General features: G+C 43.6%; 1 protein-coding gene across 1 annotated transcript; it reads right to left on the minus strand.

Annotated features, from left to right (window-relative positions):
- Positions 1–3133: 3133 nt before the first annotated feature.
- On the minus strand, positions 3134–27886 carry LOC115944035 (dynein regulatory complex subunit 11-like). The gene is made up of 5 exons (XM_081815289.1): positions 27563–27886; positions 24439–24558; positions 21090–21290; positions 18686–18757; positions 3134–3343 (listed from the first exon to the last, which is right to left on the minus strand). The coding sequence occupies exons 1-5, from the start codon at positions 27884–27886 to the stop codon at positions 3134–3136; spliced, it is 927 nt and encodes a 308-aa protein (XP_081671415.1).

Here is a 27886-nt window from a genome sequence, read left to right on the forward strand (position 1 = left end):
GACTTGAACAAGAAGTTAGGCAGAAGGTGGTGGGAGGAAGAGAGAGAAGGCGGGTGAGTGGGGACACAGCCTGAGTCCTTGAGCCTCACTCTCTAGGGGTCTTGATGAAGGAGGGGGTGAGTGCTGAGATCCCAGCTGAACTTCCAAAGTGGCTGAAGAGAATCTAGGAACATCTGGGTCATGCTTGTCTTCCTGCGTGTGCAGCTTGTTGGACGGGGATGAAGGGAGTCAGATGGTGGTGAGGAGGAGGGGACTTGGTGGATGAGGGTCTGAAGGAGGCTGCCCATGTCCATGCCCTGAAGCTGTGCTCCTGGGGGATGTGGGGTTCCCGAGGGAACCGGCATCCCAGCGAAGGTGTGCTCAGAAACAAGAGACCAGGATTGCAGGTGCCCAGTGATTGGGGCATGTGATGGAAATCACAAGTCGCAGAAGGAAGCCTCCCAAGGACCAAGTGGGCTGGCCACTCTGCGTTGGACCACATAACTCCACTGACCGCCTGCAGGACCCGGCCAGGGCATGGTCAACAGCGTGCACCCAGACCTTGTTCACGCTTGGTCCAACCCACAAGGATCGGTGTGAGGGTTTAACTTCCCTTTGTCATCAGATGTCATAAGGGGAAGAAGAGTGGTATAACATTCTTGATAGGCATTTGAATTGACTCCAAATATACTCAAAATAGACAGTTCATCTGAAAGAGACTATTTCAAACCAGAAGACCCTGAGTTACCTGCAATGGGCAAAGCTAAGTTTTTCTTAGATTGTGAGCAGGAGAGCGGGCAGTCTGAGGACAAAACCCAAGACTGGGTTTTGATATTTGGATAACAGAAAAACATGCTATTTTTAAGAGCTAAAAACACTGATATCTTTGCTGATATAATGCCATTACATTTTTAACGGCTTTATTGATGTATAATTGATATATATAGAGAGAGACACATAAAGTGTAGAGTTTGGTAAGTTCTGACTCTATACCCAGGAAACCACCACCAGAATAGGAGTGGAAGGAACGCGATGGAGAAGGGAGGATGTATGTGCACATATATGCCTCCCTCTCTGCTAATAGCTTTATTCACCTGTTTATGATCATTACTGGCACAGAATTAATACAATCTCTAACTTTTCACTTTAAATATCTTTTCACCGAAAGTGTCCTGTTTTGCTATAACATATCCTTGACAAATAAGATATCAGAAGAAAAGTTCACCAGTTTAATGAATTATGAATTTTTAAATATCATCAGTATTTTAAAATTGTATTTGTATAATAAAGGACAGAACTCCTCAATCAAAAGCAATTAATTGCTATATCAAACATTCATAGTTTGTTATAAAACTTAAGTGTTATTGAGGAAACAGTGTATTAGAATCCCATACAAAGTTACCGCAAGAGGATTTATGATGGCTGAAATGTCTCTAAATCATTGTAAAAGTAACTGATACATATTTGATATCTACTGCTGCATTACATGTTACATAAGAACTTAGTGACAGAAACAACGAACGTTTATGTGGTCACTGTTTCTGTGGGGAGGGACCAGATGTGGCTGTGTTGGGGGCCCCTGCCTCAAGGTCTCCCAACAGGCTGCAAACCAAGCATCAGCCAGGGCTGCAGTCTCATCTGAAGGTTCCCCTGGGGGGACAATCCACGTCCAGTGGATTTGACCAGAAGTTAGTTCTCCCCAGGCTGCTGGAGTGAGGCCCTCAGTTCCTTCCCTCATGGGCCTCTCCCCTGGGCAGCTCACAATATGGCAGCTGACTTTTCTCTGAGCAGCGAGGCACAGAGCAAGAGAGACGGCGAGAGAGGCAGGCATGAAGGCAGTGACACCCATCACTTCTGCCACTGTTTTTCCTTCAGAAGGGAAGTTTTAGGTCTAGATCACACTCAAGGGGAGGACATTATGAGGAACAAAAGGTGAGGTCACTGGAGGTCATCTCAGAGGTTGCTTGCCGTGGGTATGAATATCATTTAATGTCATTTGTTGAGACGAAGTTTGATTTTCTGTTGCTGACAGTTAAAATCTCCGGTTCTGATGAGCTAACTTAAGTGGGTGTCTGAGCATCTCTGAACCCAATGGGATGTGGCACAGTGCCCATTAAAGGAAACAGAGGCTGAGTCTGGCCTCCACGGCTCCTGGGACTGATCTCTACAATCTGCCCTCCTTTTCTCTCCTTTTTGAAATAAAATAGATTTTAAAACTGCTCTAACTAGGTTTTCTACAAAGTGTTTGTTCCCCTGTGTGGAAACTTCTGTGGTCCACAAGTGTCTGTGCTACTCTGTGTGCTTCTCTAAAAACGAATACCTTTCGACAACGCTCTTTTGGGAGCAAGCTTTAAATCACTACATTTCACTCAGGAGCATTAAAGAAGACACTTCATGCAGGAAGCCCTGGGGCCTTGTCCCCAGAACTGCTACCCCCCCATCACTTCAAGGAGGCCCAGGGCCTCCGTATCAGGTCACAGGGTAAGCAGCGGTCTCAGAGAATTCTGACAGAGCAGAGCTGTGATTGAGAATCTCGAGGCTCATGCACGTGGAGAGGCAGGCCAGACCCCAGCGGGGAGGGCAGCAGGACCTGCTTATGCCTGGACCCCTTGGCTTCCAGACAGATCTGGCCCATGAAACCCACCCGTGACGTTCAATTCCATGTGAACACAGGAGCATTATATGGACCTTATTTATTTATTTATTTAAAAGTATATTTTCAATGTTATATACTTATTATTTTATTTTATTTTTTTAGAGACAGCCTGCAAGTGGGGTTGGGAGGGGCAGAGGGAGAGGAAGAGAGGGAATCTTAAGCAGGCTCCATGCCCAGGGCAAAGCCCGACATGGAGCTCGATCCCACAACCCCAAGATCATGACCTGAGCTGAAATCAAGAGTCAGATGCTTAACTGAATGAGCCACCCAGGCGTCCCGTTATATGGACCTTATTTTAAAAAAGCAAACACCAGCACAAAAAGCAATCTCATTTAAAAAAAATTAGTTCCTGAATTCTTAGCCTTGACATTTCACTCTTCTAAAGTGAAGCCCAAATCCCCATGAATCTATATGGATGTACTTCTGTGCTTGAAAACATACAAGAGCCTCAACCCCTACAGAAGGGGCTGTCAGGATATATCTCGGTGCGGCTCACGTTTACCTGCATTCGATGAACCAATGCCGGATCTGGTCTTGAAGGTTCTCCTTGATGTCTGGACCTTCTATTAATTTCAGGTCATCCTTGATTGTAACCAAGGCTTCTTTGTAGTTCTCCTCATGCTTTATCTGGACCTCATTCCTTAGGGAGCTCACCTTTTCAGCCTGGATTACTGTAGCACTGACTTCATTAAACAGAGAAGGTGGCTTCTGTAAACACAAGCAAAAAGGTTTGAGATCATAAACGTTATCGTACTGGTGAAGGGCATCAGACGCTAATGAAGTACGTCAATATCTTTGACGCCGTCTTATCAAGGCCTACAACAAATACATACAGAGAGAAAGAATCAGATCTGGCAGGAAAATCTGAAGAAATGATTCACCACTATGGAGAGGAAAGATGGGGAACACTTTATACCATTTCCCAGAATCTGGGGGGCGGGAGTTAGCTTGAAAAATGCATAGTCAAGAAACATTAAAAAAATAGAGTTCAAACTCCAGAAAGCGTTTCCGAATCTTCTTGGTTAATGGGAGAACAAAGAATACAGAGGGAGAAAGTACTTGAAGAAAGACTTATGAAAAGTTTGGGTGCTCTGATTTTAAGAAAAACTGCCCTGAAATCAACTCTGCAAACATCTGTTCTATTGTTAAAGGCCTCCCAAGTAGGAATTCTCAGCTGACTCCAGACATTCACCCTGATTTTACATCTTTTTGTTAGAATGTTCTATTTCAAAATCTGCTGATTAGCAAGTCAACAGAAGTCTGGCTATTAAGCACCAATCAAATGCTCAGCACTGGTCTCTGTCATCTAACGTCTATGGGGGTTGTGGTAAGAGAAAATACAAAATCACTTTGAGGGGCGCCTGGGGGGCTAAGTCAGTCTAGCATACGACTCCTGATCTCAAGGTCATGAGTTCAAGCCCCAAGTTGGGTGGAGAGTCTACTTAAAAAAAGGCCAAAAAACAACAAAACAAAACAAAACAACCCAAATCATTTTGAGACATAATTCCTGTTCTCTAGAATCTTTAAAGAAATGGAGTTGGCAAGAGAAAAGTAACGTACGACGTAGTAGTGAACAATGTCAGATAACCTAGACCTTACAACATGGGTTTGGATGGAGATTTTGAACTAAAAGGGACTGGGAGAAGGAAAACATGTACGGGGCGGAAGTGCCCGGAATCCCACCTCTGCAAGCTGAACGACTGTCTCCCTCACAAAGGATCCGCCGAGCTCTACGCATTTCAAAGTCAGCCTCGGCCATTCAGCAAATAAAGGGCATATTCACTGGTGTGCTGGAGCCAGCCCATAATAGCTCATGAGAGCCAACTGACACATTTTCTAGAATTTTGCAAGCGGTTGTTAAATATAGCCATTCTAAAATGCTAAACTGTAGAAACTTAGGGAGCAAATTATATTACAAAGTTCTCAATTCTCAAAACTCATCACTTCCTAATTATTTTGCTGGGTATTACTACATCATCTATGTTCTTGACATTATTGATGTCTGTTGTATCTCTATGGTGAAAATACTATATAATGGTATGCCAGAAGGCGTATCTTCCCAACTGTGTTATTCTGCTTAGTAGCTTGACTGGGCGACAGTGGGTATATTTACGTCATGGAAATTAGCAAATGCTATTTAAATTTAACCCTAAGTTGTTCTGATTTCTCTGTTTACTCTTCATCTTTCTTGTGTTCAGTTTTCATTTTGCTGAAGCAAGCACATGAGAGTAATCTTCAGAATGCATACGTGCAACTGTGAACCTTCCAAGTACTTGCCCTTCAGAGGTGTTTCCTTGGGCCCCTCCCACCTGAATGGGAGTGTGGCAGCTTCCCTGGAGGAGACTTCTAGCATGCAGAGACCCAGTGACCGGCTTGTTGGACACTGTTGTTCCTTGTGGATAAGCTGTTCTCCCTCCTGCTTTACACTCGGAGCTCTGAATGTTTATTGAAATGCGTCTAGGTGTGGGCAGGTCCTCACTCACCATATTCTCCCTTTGGTGGGTCCATTCAATATACAAAATTATGTCTTCAACTCTGAAAATTTCCCTTCTGTTATTTCCTTTTCCCCCATTTCTCTCTCTGCAACAAATATTAGATAAAACGCCAGGCCACCAGATTAATCTTCCGCAACTCACTTTTCTCTTGTATGTTCCATCTCTCCTTGATCTATTTGTACTATGTTATGGGAGGTTCTTGAACTTTATCTTCCAGAACTCATTTGGTTTTCAGTTATGTCCATTTTTTGTTTGCATTTATTTAACATTTTAGGGGGGGTTATTGTTTTGCCTTTGGGGGCATGCTTTTTATTTCCCCAGAATTCTTTCTTATTTTATTTTTGTTCCCTTCTTGTTTTTAGTAGTCATCTTGTTTGGGGAAATTTTTTTAGATGCAGCATATCCTCAAATACACTGATGAGTAATTTTTTCCAAGTTTTCTTTTTTTTTTTTCCTCTCAAAATTCTGGAGAGCTTAAAAAAACAGATTCCCAGTTTCATCCTGGGGGTGAGGAAACAGGAAGAAACTAGTAATTTTTGAAAATCTTCAGGTGATTCTGATAATTATCCAGGTTTAGGGTTTGGTAACCTGTAGCCCACAAGTCAAACTTGACCCACGTGCATGTTTTTGTAAGTAAAGTTATACTGGATCATGGCCAAGCCCATTCATTTACATACTGTCTGTGGCTTTCACACTCCAAGGACAATGTGGAAAAGTTGTGGCAGAGACTGACAAAGAAGGAGAAGGGAGAGAGGGAGGAGGGGAGAGGAAAGGGGAGAGGGAGAGCAGGGAGGAGGAGGAGCTGTTTAATAGAAGACTCAAGAAGAAGATGCAGGTATCACTCTCGGCGTGAGTGCACACTCACTCTACAGAAGTAATCCCTCAACCCTTATAGTAATCCGGCCAGGCTGGCGTTTGTAGAATATAAAGAAATGAACCAGAGAGGCTAATTAGCTTTCCCAAATTCACATAACTGGCAAATGGCAGAGGCAGGAAACAACCCCTGGTTTATCTGATCTAAAGCCACGCTCTGGGGTTTGGGACAGAAGCCTGTGTGCGAGTTGAGGCTCAGCCACCCGCTGCCTCTGTGATTTTGTAAAAGGATTGACACTGGTGTGGCTCAGTTTCCTCCTCTATGTGAGGCCCTGCTCCAGAGCCTGGCACTGAGTGACGCTTCCGTGCATTTACTGCGGTTGTTATGGTGACTGTCACCATAACGTCAGGTGCACCAAAGTCTGAGCCCGTGAACCCAGGAGTGCTAGGAGTTACCGTACAAGGAAAATTTCAGGGATAAGAGAAAAACATCAAAGTTCATCTCAAAAGCTTTGAAACAAATACAGGACAAAATTCAAGTATAGGACATACATTTACAAAGGACATTAACAAAATTATACATTTCAATCAATTAACTGGAAAAAAGATATTCTTAAAGACTCAATTGATGCCATATATTAAAATAGATTCAAAATGGATGAAATAGGTAATTGTAACAAGTATGCATGTACACACACACACCCACACACCCACCCCCACACACAATCTCCAAGAGATTCCTATGACCCTCAACTAGAAACCACAATCGAGATGCCGTTAGAATACAGCACCCACTTAACAACACAAAGTCCGTGAAAAAGATGAAAAAAATTACACATATAATACTTTGAGTTTAGTATAATGGAAATGTCCAACTTTTATGGTAGAAAAAGTGCTAAAACCGCTTTAAAAGTGAAACTAGAATGAAGATTATAGGATCAGTTTAAAGAACAACGTTCACAACAAATGATCTAAATTCCCTCTCTATGCAGGCGCTCAAGGCATGACTATATTATGTATCTTGTGCCAAAACAAAGAGATAGAAATTTCCTTTATTTAATCATTTTAAAAAGTATCCAATTCTTATATCTTTCAGGTGATATTTTTTATTCCTAGTGTTTACATTTTAAACGTATGAAGTGGGAGTTTATAATTTACAGAACAAGTTTTATTTGATCTCTGCAATGACTATTTTAAAGTTCATTGTTTTCATGAAGATGTTAAAATGGCTCGTTATTACAAACGACCCAAATTTCTTTGTCTGTAATGAATGTGCAAAATTGTTTTGAAGTCTTGCATTAATGTTCTGATTCTCTACTCTATCAATGAATCATATGGTATTGCTTCACCCCCAATTACTTTGTTCTTATTCTTTCACAGATTTCTTTCACAGATGTACATGTATAAACTATATTGTAGCTGTTTTTTCCCCCTTTCATCCCTTAAAAATGAAGCAGTGAGTGGATGACTCTGACTTGCGTCTTGGCAATTGTTCAACTCTACAGAGTGTTCCGCAAACTTCCTAGCGCTTCCATGATCTTTGAGTGGAGCAGAGAAATCTCTCAGCTCTCACTAGATTTTTGTAACAAGCCCAGTGGCCCGTGCTCTGTCCTCTGCGTTCTTCCTCCACGTTTCCTTACTGATGTTCACATCCATTTTGGAGGTAGAAATGAGGACGTGACTATCCCATTGAACAGATGAGGACAACTGAGGATCATGCCTAAGTGGCTCTCCCAAGTCATTCTACGTTAATGAAGAAGCTAGCAATAAGGTTTCCCGATTCCTTCCGTTCTGTGTTTCTCCTATTACACCATGCTGTGCCGTTAATATGTGTGTATTCATGCATGTTTCTTGATATAGACTTTCTCTGACAAAAATACATTTGGGGTCATTTGTAGCTTCTTTCTCTAGTTGCTTTTGAATGTAAAGGTTATAATATATTTAGGTCCTATGTTAATGAGCAGCTTTTCCTTTGGGCTAAAACATCTTTTCCTCGTTAGCAACTTTGGTCATATGGAATTCAAATTTGTTAACTCACCGCATAAACAGCAACTCATTTAAAAATAAATTACGAATATTAAAGGGAAATAGAGAACATGATAATACACTATATATTGAAATACTTCAGCTGTAGAATAATGCATCTTAATGAAGGCTTCCCATGTGAATAAACCATTATATTTACAAGCTTTCCTCAGTTAATGACCCAGAACGGGATAGCGAAACCTACATTTATAGCAAGGTCCTCTGTCAGCAAAAATATACATATTAATAATTGATGTTGCTGTAAAAATAGGACATCTGATGATGCTTCCTGGGTTTGTGGGGAAATAGGACTCCACGGTCCATTAACTTAAAATGCTTATCTAATGTTTGATGGGCTTTGTCTTTAAAAATCCTTGTTCAAATTAGTCAGATAAAATGGACATTTGTCCACGTGAAAATCTGTTCAATTTATCAGTCACAAATACACTTGCTGATGAGTGATTTAATGCTGGCAGCGTTCTCTAGAAGCTCATTGTCTTGAGGGGGTTTTGCTTCCTCGTGGTGCTTTGTTGTCACCGAAGGCAAAGTTGGAGCAGGGAGGGTAAGGGAAAGCATCTATTCCAAGCAAATGGCCGTCCTGTGAAGTCTCTGGCTGTCGTCAATGCAGAGATTAATTAGCCCCAGCGCCTCCCGAACACAGCGTGCACTGGTGTTCATTAGGAAGCATTTAGAGGCAGGCTCAGTCGGCTCCCCACTCCCCAAGAAGCCACAAGCTTCTCGCTGTAATTTTGCACATGGAATGAATGTTTCATGCTGCGGAGAGGGGGCTGCTCTTCAGCTGATCCATTTCAGGATGGTGGGGGTGGTGTTCCTTAGTTTATGAAAATAAGCCATTTTGTTCCATCATTTCATTTAGAGTAACACATCTGTATTTATATGTCTGCTTTTACACAAATATACCTACTTATAAAGATGAACCCGGCAGAAGAAGTGGGAAAAACTGTCTGCAGAGCCACAGGCAATGGTTTGCTTGGGCCCTCTGGTTATGGTAGGTCCTTATTTTAGGATGCCACCATTTTAGTGGGTGCAAAACTATTAAATAATAAAAATTTTTTTAGCCCGCAAGCCTAACTCCTGAAAATTGTTTAGTAATTTTAAGATTTGCTAAATTAGGAGCGGGGCCAAGAATGGTCAAGTTGAGTTTACAACTGATTAGTGATAGAAGCTTCATCAGCTACTTTTGTGTTTTACTCTCTTGGAATATTTTTTTAAAATAAACACTTGGATGATGGTACTTCTAGGGCATAAGGCACGATTTTAAGGGATTCACAAAATTTAACTAATTTCTTCCTCCTAATACCCTATGGGTAGGTGGCCCTACTATCTTCATTTTATGGGGGAGGAAGCGGAAGTACCGGAGGGTCAAGGCACTCGCCCAGTGTTGCACAGCCGTGCCCGGGCGGACTGGGGCTTCGGCCCGTGGGGTCTATTTCTGGCATCTCTGTGGCTGGCTGGGTCTCTCCACTGGTAAGTTTCTTCTGGCTTAACCCATTTTGTCTGAAAGTGGTTTTTTTTTTTTTTTTTTAAAGATTTTATTTATTTATTTGACAACAGAGAGAGAGAGAGCACACAAGCAGGGGGGAGCAGCAGCAGGAGAGGGAGAAGCAGGCTCTCCGCTGATGGATGTGGGGCTCAATCCCAGGACCTGAGCCAAAGGCAGACGCTCAATGACTGAGCCACCCAGGCGCCCCTGAAAATGGTGTGTTTTTTTTACACGTACTATAGATCATACGTTTTAGAAACTGTGCATTTGTAATTTTGATAGATATTGCTGATCTGCCCCACAAAGATGTTACAGGATTTACTTACTCTCCTCCCAACAGTATAGGACAGAGCCTGTCTTTCCATCCTTTGCCAACATGGTGACATTGACCTTTTTGGTCTTAGCTAACTTAAATACGTAAAAAAAACCCTGGCAATTAGCAAGGATTTTTGAATCATGAATGATGTGAACATCTAAACCCATGATATTAAACCATTTGAAGAAAAGCAACAGCTAACGCCCACCTCGTGCTCACTGTGTGCAATGTGTCAGATGCTACTTTAAATGCTTTACAGACAGCAATTTCTTTAGGAATTAACATAAATCTATGCGAGAGGTGCTATGACCATTTCCATTTCGCCTACGTGGAAAACGCGGCACCCAGAAGTCAAGTCACCACCCAAATTCCCCCAGCTAGGAAACGATAGAACCAGGATCTGAACGCGGACAGGCTGGCTCCAGCGATCATGGCCTTAACCACTCTACCCACTACATTAACCGACTGTGTAATGGGCCCTAATCTAAGACAGATAAGGACGAACATCCTGCCCTAGGATGTAGGTAAAGAAATCCTGAGATCAGGCGACAAAGGGAGGGTAAGGAAGATAATTCTTTTCATCATGTAATTTCTGATGATCTGGGGACTCGGGACGAGAGTAAAGCAGAATCACAAGAGTAACAACTTAACATCAAACTGAAAGTTCCCAAGTAACTAGACTGTAAAATCCCATTTAATAGAAAACAGTGTCCTCCCTCAAGCTCGGATCTCCCTGCTCAGCCTAAGAGCCTTTCATGCACCCATGTACCAAAGTCACTGCCTTTCCTGGTTTGTGAACTTTTTTCTGGGGCAACGCGCATACTGTGGGTGGTGCGTGGGCAGCACCTCCTGCCTTCGGGCTCTTCAGAACTCCCCCCCACCCGCAGCTATCTGAGGTGACTTTGGATTAGACTCCGACCACGTGAGCTGCTCCAGCTCCCCTGCTTTTGGAGATCCTACTTTTAACAGACTAATTTCAAGTTCATAAATCTGAGCAGCAAATAACGAAGGCCAAGAGAGTTCCATATTGGAAATTGGTGGCATGTGTATTTTATGCAACAACTTATTTTGGAATATATTGTGTTTCGTTACACAGAAAAGTTACCACACTTCTTCACGATTCAGTTGTTGTGACAGTGTACTGAAATTTTCCAAGAGGATCGATGTTGGCCATGATTCCTTGAAGGCATATCCTACCCTAAGCTCCAGGATAGGCCCTTTACCTGTAATCTCTCTTGAAGCCCTTCTAATAGCTCTGAGAAATAGGTAGCATCATCCTGCTCTTGCAGAAGAAGAAACTGAGGCTCAGAGGGGGGGTAAGTATGTTGCTCTAAGGACCTCCACTGACCCCCTCCATGGTAGAGCTGGGTGCACATTCCCAGCTGGCCACCCCACATGCCTGGTTCTTCATCAACATGGCGGAGCAAACCCTTCAAAGTTGGTCCCTGAAGACATGCCCTCATTTCTAAGATGCTGCCTCCCCCAGAGACACTTAGGGAACAACTCTTTTGCCTTTAAAAAGTAAAATAAAACTGAAACAAAGCAAAGCAGAATCCCACATGTAATGGCAAATCCGTGTTTTTGAGAATAAATTTATTTCTCGAAACAAACGTCATTTGAAGCCAACTATAATGAATAATACACACGACCACGCTGGATGACATGGGTTTTGGTTGGAACTAAAGTGTGACCATAAGGGGCACTTCATTTTGACTCTTCACTCATTTTGGCTTTGACAGCAGTTGCCAAAGAAGAGCCCATGACTAGGGAGGACACCGGAAGAACCACCTTCCCGAGGGGAGCCTTTGAGGGACCTGCCTTTTGGGAGCTCACTGGGTGCCCAAGCTCCAAAATAAGAAAGACCAAATTGACCAGCAAATGATGATAATATAGCTTGTTTGATGTTAGAATCTGAAGGTGAGCAGGGTTTTAGGGTGCTTTGAGGACTTTGTTGACTCATTTCAAAGTGATGGTTCTTCCTCTTTAATAAGTGTCCCCCAGTGTTCTTTATTATAATGAAAACATTGCTAGCTCCAGGGTAACATAAAATATATGATGGGCATGACCGTAGGACAAATTATTTCAAAGAGATCCACAGAAGGAAATGTATTACATTCATTAAGTTTCCTTCCACTCGATCCACTCCATTGGCTCTGCCAATTAAAATAACTGCACATGAATTTTTCGAGTGCTATTTATTTCCCTTTGTAGATTTTAGAATATAAATATTTAAAATGGCAATATCAAAAAAATAATTTGTATGGCAATGGTAAAGGAAACATTTGGTCAGGGATGGGAGGCATAATGATGTCTCTTGCTCTTATTCTGGTTTCAGTTATTAAATACCTGGAAACACGCCAAGCTTCCCCAAACATACAAATACTGTTTTGATCAGATAAGTCAATGGTTTAGTCATTGGCATGACGTAATGAAATGAAATAATGGAAAAGTAAAATTTTAAAATGAGTGGACAATATCTTCATTAGTGACGTAGTGGGAAGTAGATTCAATTGAAAACATTTCTTGGATTTGGGATAATGGATTTTTATGGTTATCAGCCAGAGAACAGAAGATACCATTCTTTTAAGAACTGAATCCATATATTTCTCAATGGTGTAAAATTTCAATAGAACACACACTAGCAGGACGAGATGTACTTGAAAAAAAAAAGGCAAACCGAAGAAAGTTACGTTTAACACAAAACAGATAAGTTGGTCTCTTTATAGTATCCAAACTCTGTACCGCTGAAAAATTAATACAGACTTCTTTGATTTGAGCTGAGTAGATACAAACTCCAAAGTAAAACAGAAAAATTACAGTAATAAACATGTAATTCTATCTTTGTGTGCTATCAGTGTAAATAATTAAGACTTCAGGATGAAAAAGAGCGCTGGGCCATTCCCAGGTTTCTGGAATGCTACACGTAGTAGATGTTCAGTAAATGTACGCTGAATTAAATGAAAAGGAATTAAACTATTAACGTAAAATTTCGTGTCAAACTTAGATGATCTTAGATTGAATCTTTTGACTGCTAGTTTAGTCTTGAAACTACAAAGTGGAGTAAACCATTGTGTTTATCATGACATCTTGCATCTATGTGCCTCTGATGGGTGGGACAGAGAAACAAATTTGTGTCATTGTCTATCTCCCCATCCGAAGGCACTAAATGGTGTGGAGATTTCAGGAGAAAAAAACTGATATGATTCCACAGCCATTTGCTTTCATTTTAAATGTGTACTTTCTTCCAGTTATTGCAGTAAAATTTAAGCATATTGGAAAATACACATACAGACACAAAAAAATCTTCTGAAGTCCCCACATTAAAAAAAAGAGTGCTATTTGAATGTGGTATCTTTTCTTTCTTTAGCATGTGCATAGATGTGTGAATATATTTAGTTGAAATCATATTCTATGTATAATGTTACACCTTGAATTTTCACTTCGAGCATTTTCATGTCATCAAAAATTAGTCATGAACATGCTTTTCCATGGTGATACACTACGGCATTAATGTAGGTCCACCAGGACTTATGGAACTACGTCCCTACTCTGATGGGTTTTATCCCCAGTTTTTCATTATTAAAAAGAACACTGTAGGAAACTCCCATGCACATAAATCTCTATTTCTGATGATTTCCTTAAGACAGAAATAGAGCGTGGGGGCGAAGAGATTTAAATATGTTAACGAACTTGGGGCACCTTGTTCACGGTCTTTTAGAAAGGCCGAGTTGATGTAACTCATGTAGGAGAAACAGCATCTCCTCTCACTCTTGTCAATAATCACAACTTGAAAAAACTTTTTTTGTTTGCTTATAAGATAGAAAGAACTTACCCTATTCTCACCAATTCTAAGATGCATAGTTTTCTTAGTTTAATGTACCTGAAAATAGGGATGGATGTGTCTTACAATCAAGGTTGTGTTTTGGCTTATTTGACAGTATCTTCTTGTAAAAATCGCGATGCATCTTATAATCGATGACATCAGGATTCAAGGAAACACAGTATCTCCTTTAATTTTTAATTTGTATTTTTTGACCACTAGCGAATATTCATGATTCTTATAGAACCACTTCAGTATACATTTCAATGTCCTGGTGAATTAAAAAATATATATATATAAGCGTGGTAAAAAAGCCACAACAAAATTTATCACCTTGGTCATTTTTGAAGATACAGTTCTGTAGTGTTAAGGATATTCACATTGTTGTGAAACAGATCTATAGAACTTTTTAATTTTGTAAAACCGAAACTCCATGCCCACTGGGCAACATCTGCCCTCTCCCCCTCCCTCAGGCCCTGGCAGCCACTGTTCTATTCTGCTTCTCTGAGTTTGACGACTCTGGTGTCTGACTTATCTGGGTGCCTCAGATAAGTGCAATCACATGGTAGTTATCTTTTTGTGACTGCTTATTTTACTTAACATAATGTCCTCAGGTTTGCCCATGCTAAAGCATGCGACAGGATTTCCTTCTTCTTTTTTTTAAAGATTTTACTTATTTGGCAGAGAGAGAGAGAGAGCAGAAGCAGGAGGAGGAGCAGAGGGAGAGGGAGAAGCAGACTCCCCGTTGAGCAGGGAGCCCGATGTGGGGCTCGATCTCAAGACCCCAGAATCATGACCTGAGCCGAAGGTAGACTCTTTTTTTTTTTTTTTAAAGATTTTATTTATTTATTTGACAGAGAGAGAGATAGCGAGAGCAGGAACACAAGCAGGGGGAGTGGGAGAGGGAGAAGCAAGCTTCCTGCCGAGCGGGGAGCCCGATGCGGGGCTTGATCCCACGACCCTGGGATCATGACCTGAGCCGAAGGCAGACGCTTAACGACTGAGTCACCCAGGCGCCCCGAAGGTAGACTCTTAACTGATGGAGCCACCCAGGTGCCCCAGGATTTCCTTCTTTTTATGACTAGATAGTATGCCACCCAGCAAATGTGTTAAATCATAAAAACCTCCGGGGCGCCTGGTGGCTCAGTTGGTTAAGTGTCTGACTCTTAATTTCAGCTCAGGTCTTGATCTCAGGGTCATGAGTTCCAGCCCTGCCTTAGGCTCTGCACTGGGCTTGGAGCCTACTTAATATATAGATATATTTATAATCTGCGATAGTGGAAGAGACCACTTGCCCACGTGGCTCTCACAGCGTGCCCCAACAACAGCACAGTACAGGACGGGCTGCAGTCCGTGAGGGTCTCAATCCCAAAAATAAATGTTGACTTATCTTTTATCAAAGATCAAAGGGAAATCAAGAATGTAGGTGATCAAGATCAAGGTGTTTCTTAAACCATATAGGCATACTCAGGTATGATTTACCATATTTTTGTGACCAATAAAGGTGGGCCGTCACAACTGAGACTTTATAAACACATGCAGCGGTCCCATGCCCCTTCACCGGGGGACTGTGCTCTTCCAAGTGTCTGGAACATGGAGCTGAATTGCTTTCTCAAGCAAAATAATTCACATTTTAAATTCTGTGCTGACAACAGAGGTAGTACCCGGAGGTCACAGCTGTGGGCGGAGTGGTCCAGGATACGGGGCCGAAGGGAGATACAAGACATTCCAAGACCAGGTGTATTCGCCACACCATTTGTTATTCAGAATGTGCCATCATCAATTTGGTGAAAGTGACACAGCAATATCCTGAATGTGGGACTGAATTACATTTTTTCTATATTTAACAATATCACCGATAAGATCCTTTAATGTTTTTAAATCCTAAAATCTCAGAAAAGAACATCTAATATTTTTATACAAGAAGACCTGATGGGAAACCACAGTTTCAAGGGACATGTTTATGACTGATCACAGAACGACGGAGCTGACTGCCTCCGTGCTCTTGGATCAACCACACACTGGAGACCACTTGATTTCTCTAAAAGTGAGAAGATGAAGTGCAGTATTAGCAAATATAACTTACATAAAGAAAGAAAAGAGTAATATAATGAAACCTACATCCTTACACTGGTTAAAAAAGTATAAATTACATTACTTTTTTTCACTTCTTACAGTATTCTCTGAGCGTATTAACTGTTATAAATAGAAAGAAAGGAAAAATCTTAAACCCTGATTTTTGTCCTATTGAGATACACATTTGATAAGAAGTACACAGAATTGGGAAAAGGTATTTTGAATTGATATTATTTAATTTTAAAGTTTCTTTTTGTATTAGTTTCAGGGGGAGAATTTAGTGATTCATCAGTTGCATGTAACACCCAGTGCTCATTCCATCAAGTGCCCTCCTTAATGCCCACCACACAGTGACCCCACCTTCCCACCCACCTCCCCTCCAGCAACCCTCAGTTTGTTTCCTAGAGCTCAGCGTCTCTTACATGAAGCTTCAGTTAAAAAAGCTACAAATTGTTTAAACCATGATTCCTATCTTTTTCCCCTCTGATAAAATTTTGAACATGTATTTTACTTAATTTTTTAGACATAAAATACACGTTGATTATAGGAAAATGCCAGAATAAGTAAAAGTATAAAAATAGGATCACATGTTCATACTTTACATTTTGCACCATACAGAGAAACTCTAAACATCACTTCTGAAGATATACAATGGGGTGTTTTAACTGGGCATCAATCTACAATTATAAAACTACCCTGATATGAATATTTATATATTGTAAATTTTGTTCACTTCCTTCTTTTTTTTTCAGCAAAGAAGTTGCAAAGGGTTGGGATTTCTGAGCAAACAGGCAAAAGGGGTTTAACGTGTGTGATGAGACGAACTCTCCTCAGGCGGGTGGGCGCTCACTTAAACTCCCGCGAGTGGTCCCCGCGCTACCCTGGTCCCTGGGTCCTTGCCCAGACCTGGCATCCCCATTCCTGGTTCTCTTTTCTTTTATCAGCATAGATTTGTAAAGATGGTGTCGGCCTCTGTTTTGGAAGTGTGCTATCGTGCTGGCTCTTCCTTCCCCATCCCTCTGCCTTGCCCCTGCCTCGTCACCCCTGCCTCCCGGCGGAGCTCCCCGGCCTCTCTGCCCCTCCTTCCCTTCCTCCCAGTAAATGACCTGCGTGTCCAACTCCATCCTGGCCCCTACCTCTCACAGGACCCAAACGAACCCCGGTGCTCGGAAAACATTTCCAGCAATCGCTGCAGTGATTGGTTTATTGAGGTATTTTACCTCTTAGGTCTGCTTTGATATTCAGACTTCCCTAGATAATATTCTCTGTTCAGTATTTTCTAATTTGTGACCTTAGTCACTCATGATACTAATAGGTTTTTTTTTTTTTAACGTATTGGTGTCTGTGGTTATATACAGCATGTATGTGTTTTCTTTTCTTTTTTTTTTTTTTTAAAGATTTTATTTATTTATTTGAGACAGAATGAGAGAGAGAGAGCACATGAGAGGGGGGAGGGTCAGAGGGAGAAGCAAGCTCCCTGCCGAGCAGGGAGCCCAATGCGGGACTTGATCCCGGGACTCCAGGATCATGACCTGAGCCGAAGGCAGTCGCCCAACCAACTGAGCCACCCAGGCGCCCTGTTTTCTTTTCTTCTTTTAGCCTCACCAGAGTTTGGTTCCTGATCAGTATTTTCAAAGACTCGGTCACTGTGTCTATCAACGTTATCGTGTGATGTTTTTATCCTGGCGTTAAACATGGAGCCCTGAATGATGTAGATCATTCCAACGCACCAATCAATGTGGTAACAGGCTTGCTTTTCCTTTAAATTGTAATGTCTTTTTAGAGAAAGTGAGCCAGTCAGGAAGCAAGGCTCCCCAGAATGGTCACCATCGGTGGTGGTAATTGGCTCTGAGAAGAGTTGGCATAGGGGGCTCGAGAGCTGCCTTCAAATCCTTGAAGGCTCATCAGGCGATGGGGAAGCAGACACATTCTGAGTTGCCACGGGGGACAGAACCACAGCCAGGCTGCGGGACCTATAGGTGGGCAGGCTTCAGGTAAATGAAAGGAAGAAGCTTCTAAAATGGACAGAATGGGCAGCCCTGGGAAGCAGGGGCTCTACGTTCAGGAGGCGCTCAGGCAGAGGACAAGCAAGACCTCCTCAGAGGCCTTTGGCTTGATGCTGCAGACAATGCAGAAAACTCCTTGAACAGATGGAGACTCTAAGATGGTTCCCAAAGATCCCCACCTCCTGGTGTGCACCATGCTTGCTTCTAACCGATCTGAACAGGGCAAGGGTGACACACTCCACTTCAGTGGTCATTGCATGAGGTTGTAGGCATTCCCCCTCTCCCTTGCCAGCTCTGATGAAGCAAGTGGCCACATGGAAAGGCCCACCCGATGCGGAGCTGGGGGCCGCCTCCAGCAAACAACTGGCAAAATAAAATAGGCTTTTGGTCTGCAGCCCACGAGGAACTAAGTCCTGCCAACAAGCACATGAGCCTGGAAGTGGATTTTACCCCCGCTGGGCCTCCGATGACACCCGGCCCTCAGCCTTGCGAGATCCCGAGAGCAGACGACTCAGCTAAGCCCAGACCGCTGACCCACAGGAACACGTGATGAGTGTGTGTGCAAGCTGCTAAATTGTGGTAATGTTGTCACACGACAACGGACAACTAATACGTACCCTTTCAACTCTGATTCAGTGCTCACTGTGGAGATCACCCAAAAACAGCCAGCTATCTTGGAGCAAACCCATTCTCTTGACCACAAACGCTACCAGAGGACAGAGCAGACATCACGAGGGAACGGTATACTGTGAGCAACTCATAGCTTGTTTCCACTTCTGGGGCGGTCCACGTACTCTAACAGTGATGTGTAAATGGACACGCGCCCGCTCTGTGTGGCCCTCACCCCGGGGCACACTTCTGTACAGGACAGGCAATTCCATTCTTTTAAGTCACTGGTCATTTATTTTTCTCTCCTCTCTTTGCACAAAAACTCTCTAAGGGAGACACGAGTCTTAAGAAACCCACATGCATATCCTGTCTGCAAGAGGACTTACCATACCCAGGAATATCATCTCCTCCTCTCTCTGTTTCTCGGTTTTCTTACATTGATGGAAACCTCGCCAGACCTAAAAGCAAAGAAATGGTTACTTGTCTAATACATTAAAAAATTAAAGAGAACACCATCCTACCCTTTCTCCCATTTCAAACGGTATAATGACTACACAGTCAAGGCTGTGCATGCATGTGCGTTGATGGAGTATTTTTTCTTCTGTGATCACAGGCAAAAATTTTAAAGAAAGAACAAATCACAGAAATGGCCTATTCGCTGTTTGAGGACCCAACTGTGGAGCCTTGTTCCAGCGCCGCCCTTCTGGACAAGTGGCGCCTGGGGCAGTCCCGTTCACCCACGGACTGGACAGGATCCACACTCGCCCAAGATCTGGAAGCAAATCGGCTAACCACACAGCCCACTGCTGGCCCAACGACAGCCTCACCCCTGTCAGAATGGCTCTCACCCACAAGACAAGAGACGACAGGTGTTGGAGAGGATGAGGAGGAAGGGGAACCCTTGTGCACCGATGGGAACGTAAGCCGCCACAGCCACTGTGGAAACAGCATGGAGGGTCCTCAGAAAGTTAAAAACAGAACTACCCTATGACCGAGCAATCCCACTTCTGGATACATATCTGAAGGAAGTGATATCACTGTCTTGAAGAGATATCTACACCCTCATGTTCATCCCAGCATTATTGACAATAGATAAGACATGGCAACAACCCGTCAGTTGATGGATGAATGGATAAAAAAAAGTGGTACATACACATAACGGAATATTATTCAGCCAAAGAAAAGAAGGAAATCCTGACATTTGTAACAACATGCATGAATTTTGAGAGCAGTGAGCTAAGTGAAAAAGGTCGTAGATAAAGACAACTACTATATCATCTCACTCAGATGTGGAATCTAAAATACCTCTAGAAACAGAGTAGATTCGGGATTGTCAGGGGCTGGGGGGTGAGGAAAATGGGTGAAAGTGGCCAAAAGGTACAAACTTCCAGTTTTCAGATGAATGAGTTCTGGGGGGGTCTATGCACAGCATGGTGACTGTAGCCAATGCCACGTTGTGTCCTTGAAAGCTGCTAAGAGAGTTGATCTAAAGTGCTCTCCCTATAAAAACTGGTAATTATGTGATGCCGTGGATGTTTTAATTACGCTTACGGTGATAATTACTTTGCAATATATACGTCTATCTAATCATGACGTCATACATCTCAAATGTGCACAACGTTTTATGTCCATAAAGGTAGGTGGGGCCGGGAGAGAAGAAATGGCTGTAAGTCTCATTAGCGAGAGTCCCCTACCTGGGTGTCTTCAAGAGAAACTTCCAGAGTTCAGGAGTGTGGGGCTAGATCTAAGGGTGGTGCTTCATAGTTTTAAGAGAAAAGTTGTCATTAAAATGTGGGGAAACAGAACATGGTCACGTCCAAGACTGGTACAACTCAGCTCTGAACTCAGATGCTTGTTTACAACTTCCTATCTTCACAGAAAGTTGAAAGGAAACAGTCTGTTATGGGTGCCTCCACTGCCCCCCCGCTCCATCCCCATTCAGAGCCCAGCAGGGATGGGGTCCTGACTCTCTGACTGGGGTCTGTGTCCCGGTGCCTTCCTTCCCTCCCTTCTCATTCTCATTTGTCCCACAAGCCAGCTTCCGCATTTTCCTGCAAGCAACCTTAGCCTCCATTTGGGAACAGACGGATGCAAACCCACAGTGCTCATCTGGGGAGGAAACCTCAGGCCCACTTCTAAAGGGAACATCGATGTCCTGGTGCTTAGTGACGGTCACTGGTATTGTGAAAAGCACACACCTGCGCAAGCCAGCAGGCGTGGACCCTTGCTCCCTTTCTATGGTTACGTCTGTGTGTGAATACACACCGAGGATATAAATCCTCAATGAATTTTTTTTTTTATTTTTTTTTAAAGATTTTATTTATTTATTTGAGACAGAGAGAATGAGAGACAGCATGAGAGAGAGGAGGGTCAGAGGGAGAAGCAGACTCCCTGCTGAGCAGGGAGCCCGATGCGGGACTCGATCCCGGGACTCCAGGATCATGACCTGAGCCGAAGGCAGTCACTTAACCAACTGAGCCACCCAGGCGCCCAATCCTCAATGAATTTTGAGCCACATTCTTTCCAACAATTATCAATGACCTTTAAAAATATCTGAACCAAATGCCCTGCATTTTATACCTATTTATAATAAAATCTTAAAAAGCACGACCAAGCTTAGTTAACGGTTTCTCCAGGGTAAGATAAAAAATCTCTCTGGAATTTAAAATCCAGCTCTATTCAAGGTAGGATTTTGGGATTTGGGGTTTCAGAGCTCACCCCTGGCCCTGGGGTGCATCTCTAGCTGTGTCAAGACACCTGTCCCCAGCAACACGAGCACCACACGCGCACCTTCTGAATCTGCAGCACAGCGGCTCCCACGTCAGCAACTTTCTCGCCAAGTGTCTTGGCTTGCTTTGCTCTGTATTCTTGGAGGAAGATTTGCTTCATGAACATCGCTCTTAGGCGACCTTGCCGTGCTCTCTCAGCGATCTGGATTAGTTTAACAGCCTCTTCTAGGGGGATACCCTTTACGGTGTATTTCTGTGAAAACTTTCAAGTTAGATCAATGTTTAAACATGTTAACTCTATCAGTTGATTCCATATACATCATGTGCTTACTTCTAACACAACCTTGCTAGGAGTTCCCAAACTGTTGATAAAGAGTCTGATGGTGGTTTAATACTAACCATCTCACTCATTAACTATGTGAATTTTGATAACATGCCGTGGCTCTTGCTCCCCGATTTAAGAAACCCCATAAGTTTTCCTCTACCATTCCGAACAAAATACCAATTAGTTCCACAATATTTTAGGTTGGCAGCAAATTATACCAGGAATGCTAATAAAATGGATTCAATAAAACTCAAAATTGCTATTCATGTTTTATTAACTTAATAGTAGAAACATATAAATTAAAAGCACATCTTTAATATGAGAACTTAAAATGTAAAATACACATGAGGTAAAATGCTGACTTCAAAATCCATCCAATCCATTAGGATGATCTAGTAAATATGAGTAATGTTAAAATCATTTTAGGAGTATTCAGTTTATATGTGAAATGTCTTCTAGTACTTACAAATTTGCATTTCAAAACATCCAAATGGGATGGGTAATTTATGACTGGAGAAACACCAGGGCTCATGCGGTAAAATGCTGCCTTTGGGGACCTCAGATGGGCTAGGGGGAGGCAAAGCCAGGTGCGGGGCTGTGACATTTCCTGAGGAGGGTCAAGAGCAAGGTTGCTGGGGCATCCGGAGCCCTGCGAGAGCTCTGAGTGGGCTCAGGGGTGAGGCTCTCTGTGGTCCCTGGGGCTCGGGAGAAGCTGGGGATGTGGCCTGGCTTGGGTGGAGCCTCATGCAGGGACAGAGGCAGAAAGGAGAGGCCTTCTGAATCAGAAAACACCCACTCATGGGCTGAATCCTTGCCAAGGTCTCAGAGGGCAGCATGGCCACCTTATCAGAACATGGTGCCAGACCCTGAGGTCCCAAGTGTGGGGTGTTCCGATTCATCACCAGGGCCCCTGTTTCCCATGATGATGTCTTCTCTGTAATGGCCCCGGGGTGGGGGTGGGGGGACGGTGCCCAGGAAGGAGCAGGGAAAGGAAAGGGGCATTTACTGAGACGCTACAGAAGCCAGAGGCTTTTCATAGATAATCTCGGCAAATTCACAAAGCAACCCCCAAGGTGGGTATTTTTGTGACCAGTCAAGAGTTAAGACCGAGGCTGAGAGAAGAAATAGAATTGACATGGGCTCCCGTGGTTAGTAAGGGGTAGAGCCAATTTGAACCAAGACTGACCCTCCTCCTCTGCTCCCCAGTGTGGTGCCCTGGTTCCCTTTGAGGGGCTCTTTCATGTCACAATTCCTCAGAGTTTGGTTTTCAGTGAGATCTCATCACCTCAAATTTTCAGTGAGTGCACATTTCCAATAATGCACTCAGCAGGTTAGAGTAGAATGAATACCATGTCGGCATTGAACCGCACAAGGTATGTACAAGAGCTTAAGCAGATAGTAGGTGTCCTGCAAATATTAGTTATTATTGTATTATTATTTCCTTTAGATTCCATATTGTCATTCTGGAAATCATTATAGCCCTTATTGAAGACTTCTGAGGGTTTGAGTGGTCTACTCATTTTTGAACATTTACAGAGGGCCCAAGAGTAAATACTAAGCATTAAAGATGTAGGACTGGGTGGCAATATTTGCCTCTCAAAATTCTTTTTGGGATATATATTGCATATATCTTCAAGAAATAAGCAGCTTGAGGTGAAAGTGGGGTCTCGTGAGGCACTGAAGGGCATGAGAAAGTCACACAGATGCCAAGGGCTGTTGCCCAGAGCCCGGCGTGTTGCTGACGTTGGGCCCATCAGAAGTCGGGGCTGGGATGGAGATGGACGGCTCTGCCTAGTGGAGCCAGCTAGGGCTTGCTGCTGAGAGAGAAAGCTCCCAGCGGCTGACCCTGCACCAGCAAAGAGGGACAGCAGAAAGGGGAAACAGCAAAGAGGAATTTTTAGGGTTTGACCATAGTGTGTACAACATCATCGCCCTCCTCCATTTCCCCTATAAAATCCTCCGTGAATTCTGCACTGCTTGCCAATGTTTCATGCCAGGAGATACCTTGGGGGAGCTGGGTGAAGCGCTGAGTGCTTCCTTCTGAGTGATGCATGGGCTGAAGGCACCAACATGTGCAAGGATGGTGATGACCCCTACTTGAAACAGCCCCGGGACGGATTTCCAGGGATGCAATGCAGAGGGGAGGATCAGTCAGTTAGGCGAGAGGCGAAGGAAGGAGAGATGGTCCTGAGTTAGTTGGGTCAGGTTTCTGGAGGGGTGCTGCATCAAGTCGGGCTCTGATGAATGAGTACCATTTCGACAGGCTGGGCTGTAGGGAGAAGAGTGAGCCCTCTATGTAGCATGAAGCATGTCCACGGCCGAGAGGGAGCACAGAGCACCCCGAGCACTTCCTGTGGCAGGCAGACAGGGCACGTCCTGCTCCCACCCCACGGTCATTCTGGTTGCGCTTGGAATCTTCCTTGGCACCGGGACCCAGGCTGACAACACCCAACGGGGCCTGTCTGTAGGAAGCCCACACGTGCTGGTTTCCCCTGGGCACTGGGGCCGCACCTGTTTCCCAGCATAGTTACTGACGGTGCCCCTTTCACTTGGAATCGTCCCAGCTGGGATGGCCAACTGCCGCCTCCCCGCATGGGCCGTGACCAGCCAGGGCCGTGAGGCACTGATGCGCGGGAGGCAGCGAGGGCCACCGAAATGCACAAGCAGACTTGCCAGAAGGTGGATGTGGCAGTGTCATGCGGAAAAGTCTGGAAGGGAAAGACTGACCAGTAGGTTAGCTTAACACTTAATTATTTCATATGAAAGCATTCCGCTTCTGACTTTAGGTTAGGGGTCTGAGACGAAAAATCAAACCGAGCTGATAAATCTGCTCAGTCTCAGAGATACTGACTTAACCAACAAAGCACTATGTTTTGATCTCTGTTTCTAAGTTCTTGAAAAATAATGGTCAGGAATCATCAAAAATACGTCCCCAAGGTAAGCAACTTTTTACATACACCGAATAGCACGAGGGGCGGGTGCTGCTTTCTTCCCACTGGAAATGATCTGTCTCTCACACAGTCAGGAGCCACGGAAAAAGGTTTTATAGATTATGGAATGATGTTTATTAAAATAATATACGAACCTTTTCAGGTATATCTAGTCCAGTGTCGGCCAATATCTGAGCAAGGATTTTCTCTCTTCCTTTGATGACTTCCAGCTTCTCCTTCAAAAAATACTTGGGAATGGGAATATCTAATTGTTGCTGGAGAAGAGAAAGAATGAGCCAAAGGGCACAATTTTGTCACAATTGGTCAAAACTGCCACTTTTGTCACAATTCCAGGACTCAAATCCATCTAAGCTATGCAGTAAGGACTGCACATCAAAGAGACGCGCTTTACCTCCCATCTTGATTTAAGAGGTGGTGAGGTCGGTGGCGTGAAGAGAATTCATTACCGTTGAGGAGACACAAAGTCACAAGAAAAAACCATCACCACGGCCCTCGTTTTAATCATTACAGTAAAACTTGAGAACCCACATCAGTTAATCCTCAATTAACTAATGATAACTTAATGAAGGTCTTTAAAGAAACATAATATCATCTCAGCCTACCTAAAATAATAATGCAGACTAAGATAGCAAAGCATGGTGATGTAGAGATCTTTGAATTCAATCTCGTAAGTTATCATCAGTATCATTACTTGCATGTAAATGATCACATTTTTCCCCTAATAATTTGTTCTTATTTTTACCTAAATTACCCCAAATTACAAAAATTATTGGTAAAGTTCATTTGCTTTATTAGGAAACTTGTTTTTTATGCAATAAATATCAACTTCTGTTTTTTCATTTATGCATATTACCAAATATTTCAGTTAGTGGAGGTCACACGAAGGTTTACCAGCCCAAGTTCAACAATCAGGAGTATAGAAGTGTTATTTGGGGGTATGGGATGGGCCCTTGGGCACCCCCATTGAGAAACACTGTCCTAGACTCTCAGACACTCCTGGTTGCCTCTGGTAGACCAGTTGGCCTGGCAAAGCTAAGGTTCTGGTCCTCAGGGTCAGCTCCCCTTCTTCCCATTCTGGCGTCACTCCCCACACCCTCTCCCCCATCCAGGGGATTTTGAACAGGCCTTCCCTTAAAGAAGCATTATCACGTAAAGGGGTGTCTTTTTTAGGACTTGGTGAGACGATATCAGTACCAGGTGGCAACTGTTTTTGAAAACCAAATTTTCTTAGACTAACGGAGTTTCCATCCTCTACGGGGTGGAATCAAGGACGCTTCTTATGGCAGAGAAAATCCCTCTCTCCCTGACACGTTTCTCTATATCAGGGACCTATTCGGAAGGCTCCTTACATGGCAGGCTGCAGAAACACTCTTCCGGTGAGTTTAGCCGTAGGGGACACTGATGGATGGACTTAAGACTTTGTGGACCTGGGGCAGGAACACAGTGGAGAGTTCCTCATCAGCAGGGACGTGTCCAGGGATGAAGATGCTTTCAGGACTCTGCCATTTACTTCTGCTCCTCTTGGTGAGTCTGTTTTGTTCTCTCTCTCTCTCGTTCTCTCCCTCCTTCACTCTCAAGAGCAGCTTTCTTCATTCTTCTGAGCATCTCAGAACGAAGGCTCCAACTACTCACAAATTTGGGAGTCCGAAGTTCAGACTCCGAGACAGGAACTGGTGTCTCTGTCTCAGTTTCAGAATCTCTGAGGGAAGGATTGCCTGGTGCAGCCGCCAGTGCCCATCCCCGAACTGACCAGCTGTGGTCGGACTGTGGGTCATATTGTACGGAGAGCTGTGTGCTGTGCAGGTGGCAGCCATGGAGGCCCTGACAGGGGTGCAGAACTGAGCCACGTAGAAGCTCCCAGAGATGGCACACGTGTGTCTCCCTGGCCCGGCACTGCTCCGGGGTCCGTGCTGCTGCTGTTGGACGTGCCCCAGCGTCATCACGTGGCTCGCCGTGCACCCTTCGGAAATGGTGGAAAACACAGTTGAGAGTCTCCCACCAGGAAAGGTTCCTGGACAATGTCCCTCATTCCTCACCCCTTTCAGTGCTCATGGCCTTTGAGAAGATGAACCAGGTGAACCAGAAAACCTGAAGGAGCCCACCACATAAATTTCATAAATTTCTCATTCTTCAGCTTTGAGAATACTATTTAATAGTCTTGGCATTAAATTAACACATTTTATATTACTTTATTAATTCAATTTAGGGATATGACTTAATGATTTGATTTCATGTTTATCCTCAGGTGTTCCTGATAGACTCACATGGGTGAGTAAAGTACACCTAATGGAAAAAATCTGGTGCTTTAATCCACACTCTTATAAACGAATGCAATAAACACAAAAGTTTTGGAGTGATCTTCACGTTCTAATCATTTTAGTTATTCCTTAGAGTCCACTCTAACGAAGTGCAGTAATAATGTTAGGAAAGTCTATTCCAGAAAGAAACATAAACTTGATAGAATCCCAAATATTTTCAAAAGGAAGAGGCATTAAACACCAGGTAGAAAATTGAACACTGTCTCCTTTTAATTTTATTTTCGGGAACTGTTCCTTTCAAAATGAAGAGTGAGCTCCCAGGACCGTGACACTGAAGTGAGCTGTCTGTCCACTGGCGTTGGCAGACTCGGCCAGACAGTGCATCAGAAGAGACCCTGGGTGTTTGGCAGTGAAGGTCGGGAGGGCAGCAGTGGGGCAGAATGCTCACAGCTCCAGGGCATCAGAGAGGGAGGATGCCCTTCCTTCTTGTCTGAGGCTCAAAGGCCTATTGCCAAAAATCCCCGAGTCACCAAAGACCCAAAGCGGAGGAGGAGACACATCCATCTGGGAAGAAAGAACTGGTAACCAATAGGCTGCTCATCCTGAAGAAGATGATGGGAAGCAGAGGCCAGAGGGAGACCTCCTTTGGAAACAGAAGTAGGGGCACCTCGACTGGAAATCGGGAGGGTTTGTGTCCCAGGATATTTATCGAAGAGATGGCCTACTCCAGCCAACAGATCTGGGCAGACACCATGGTGACAAGGAAGAAAACAACTTCAGTGTCCGATGGACCCAAGGGCTGTGTGAAGATTTGTCTGTGCCCAAAACTACAGGGACCCAATCCTTGTCCAGGGGGGTATGGCCCAGCTGAAGGGCAACGCTTCAACTTTTCATACAACAACCAGCAAAGATGTCTAGAAAGTCTGTAGAAAATTGGTTAAGACCTACATAGCTTATTTAAAATAACAAGAAACGGATAAGAAAAAAGCTGAGTACTTACAGGAACCAACTTTAGATCCTGTAGGATGTCATCAAAATAATGAAACTCCGTTAATTCCAATTCCACCATTTCATTCTTCAGTTCCAGGACGCGACCCATCACTCCATCCAGTATTTTTCGGATCAATATTCGCTTCTGCGGGTGGACGATCTGGTCATAGACATCCTCCAGGTTTCTGAAGATCTGCACGTATTTTATGTAGAAGGTGGCCAACATTTGGAAGATGAAAACTTGATTGCTTTGTGATTCCATCATGTTCTGAGACTCTTTATCAAGCAAAGAATTGAGGGCTTCTTGGGTCTGATGCCACATCTTATTATACAT

The sequence above is a fragment of the Leptonychotes weddellii genome, chromosome 3, assembly GCF_054177405.1.
Source record: "Leptonychotes weddellii isolate Sample4059 chromosome 3, ASM5417740v2, whole genome shotgun sequence".
In the NCBI taxonomy this organism is placed as follows: Eukaryota; Metazoa; Chordata; class Mammalia; order Carnivora; family Phocidae; genus Leptonychotes; species Leptonychotes weddellii.

What these genes read in the sequence shown, in the direction of transcription:
- LOC115944035 (XM_081815289.1), bottom strand. Translation starts at nt 27,886, where the DNA reads ATGTATAATAAGATGTGGCATCAGACCCAAGAAGCCCTCAATTCTTTG. An exon ending in CTGTGCTGCAGATTCAGAAG is followed by an intron (nt 18,758 to 21,089) that starts GTGCGCGTGTGG and finishes CTTTGCTTTTAG; the next exon opens with GTCTGGCGAGGTTTCCATCA. An exon ending in AGATGATATTCCTGGGTATG is followed by an intron (nt 3,344 to 18,685) that starts GTAAGTCCTCTT and finishes TTGTGTTTACAG; the next exon opens with AAGCCACCTTCTCTGTTTAA.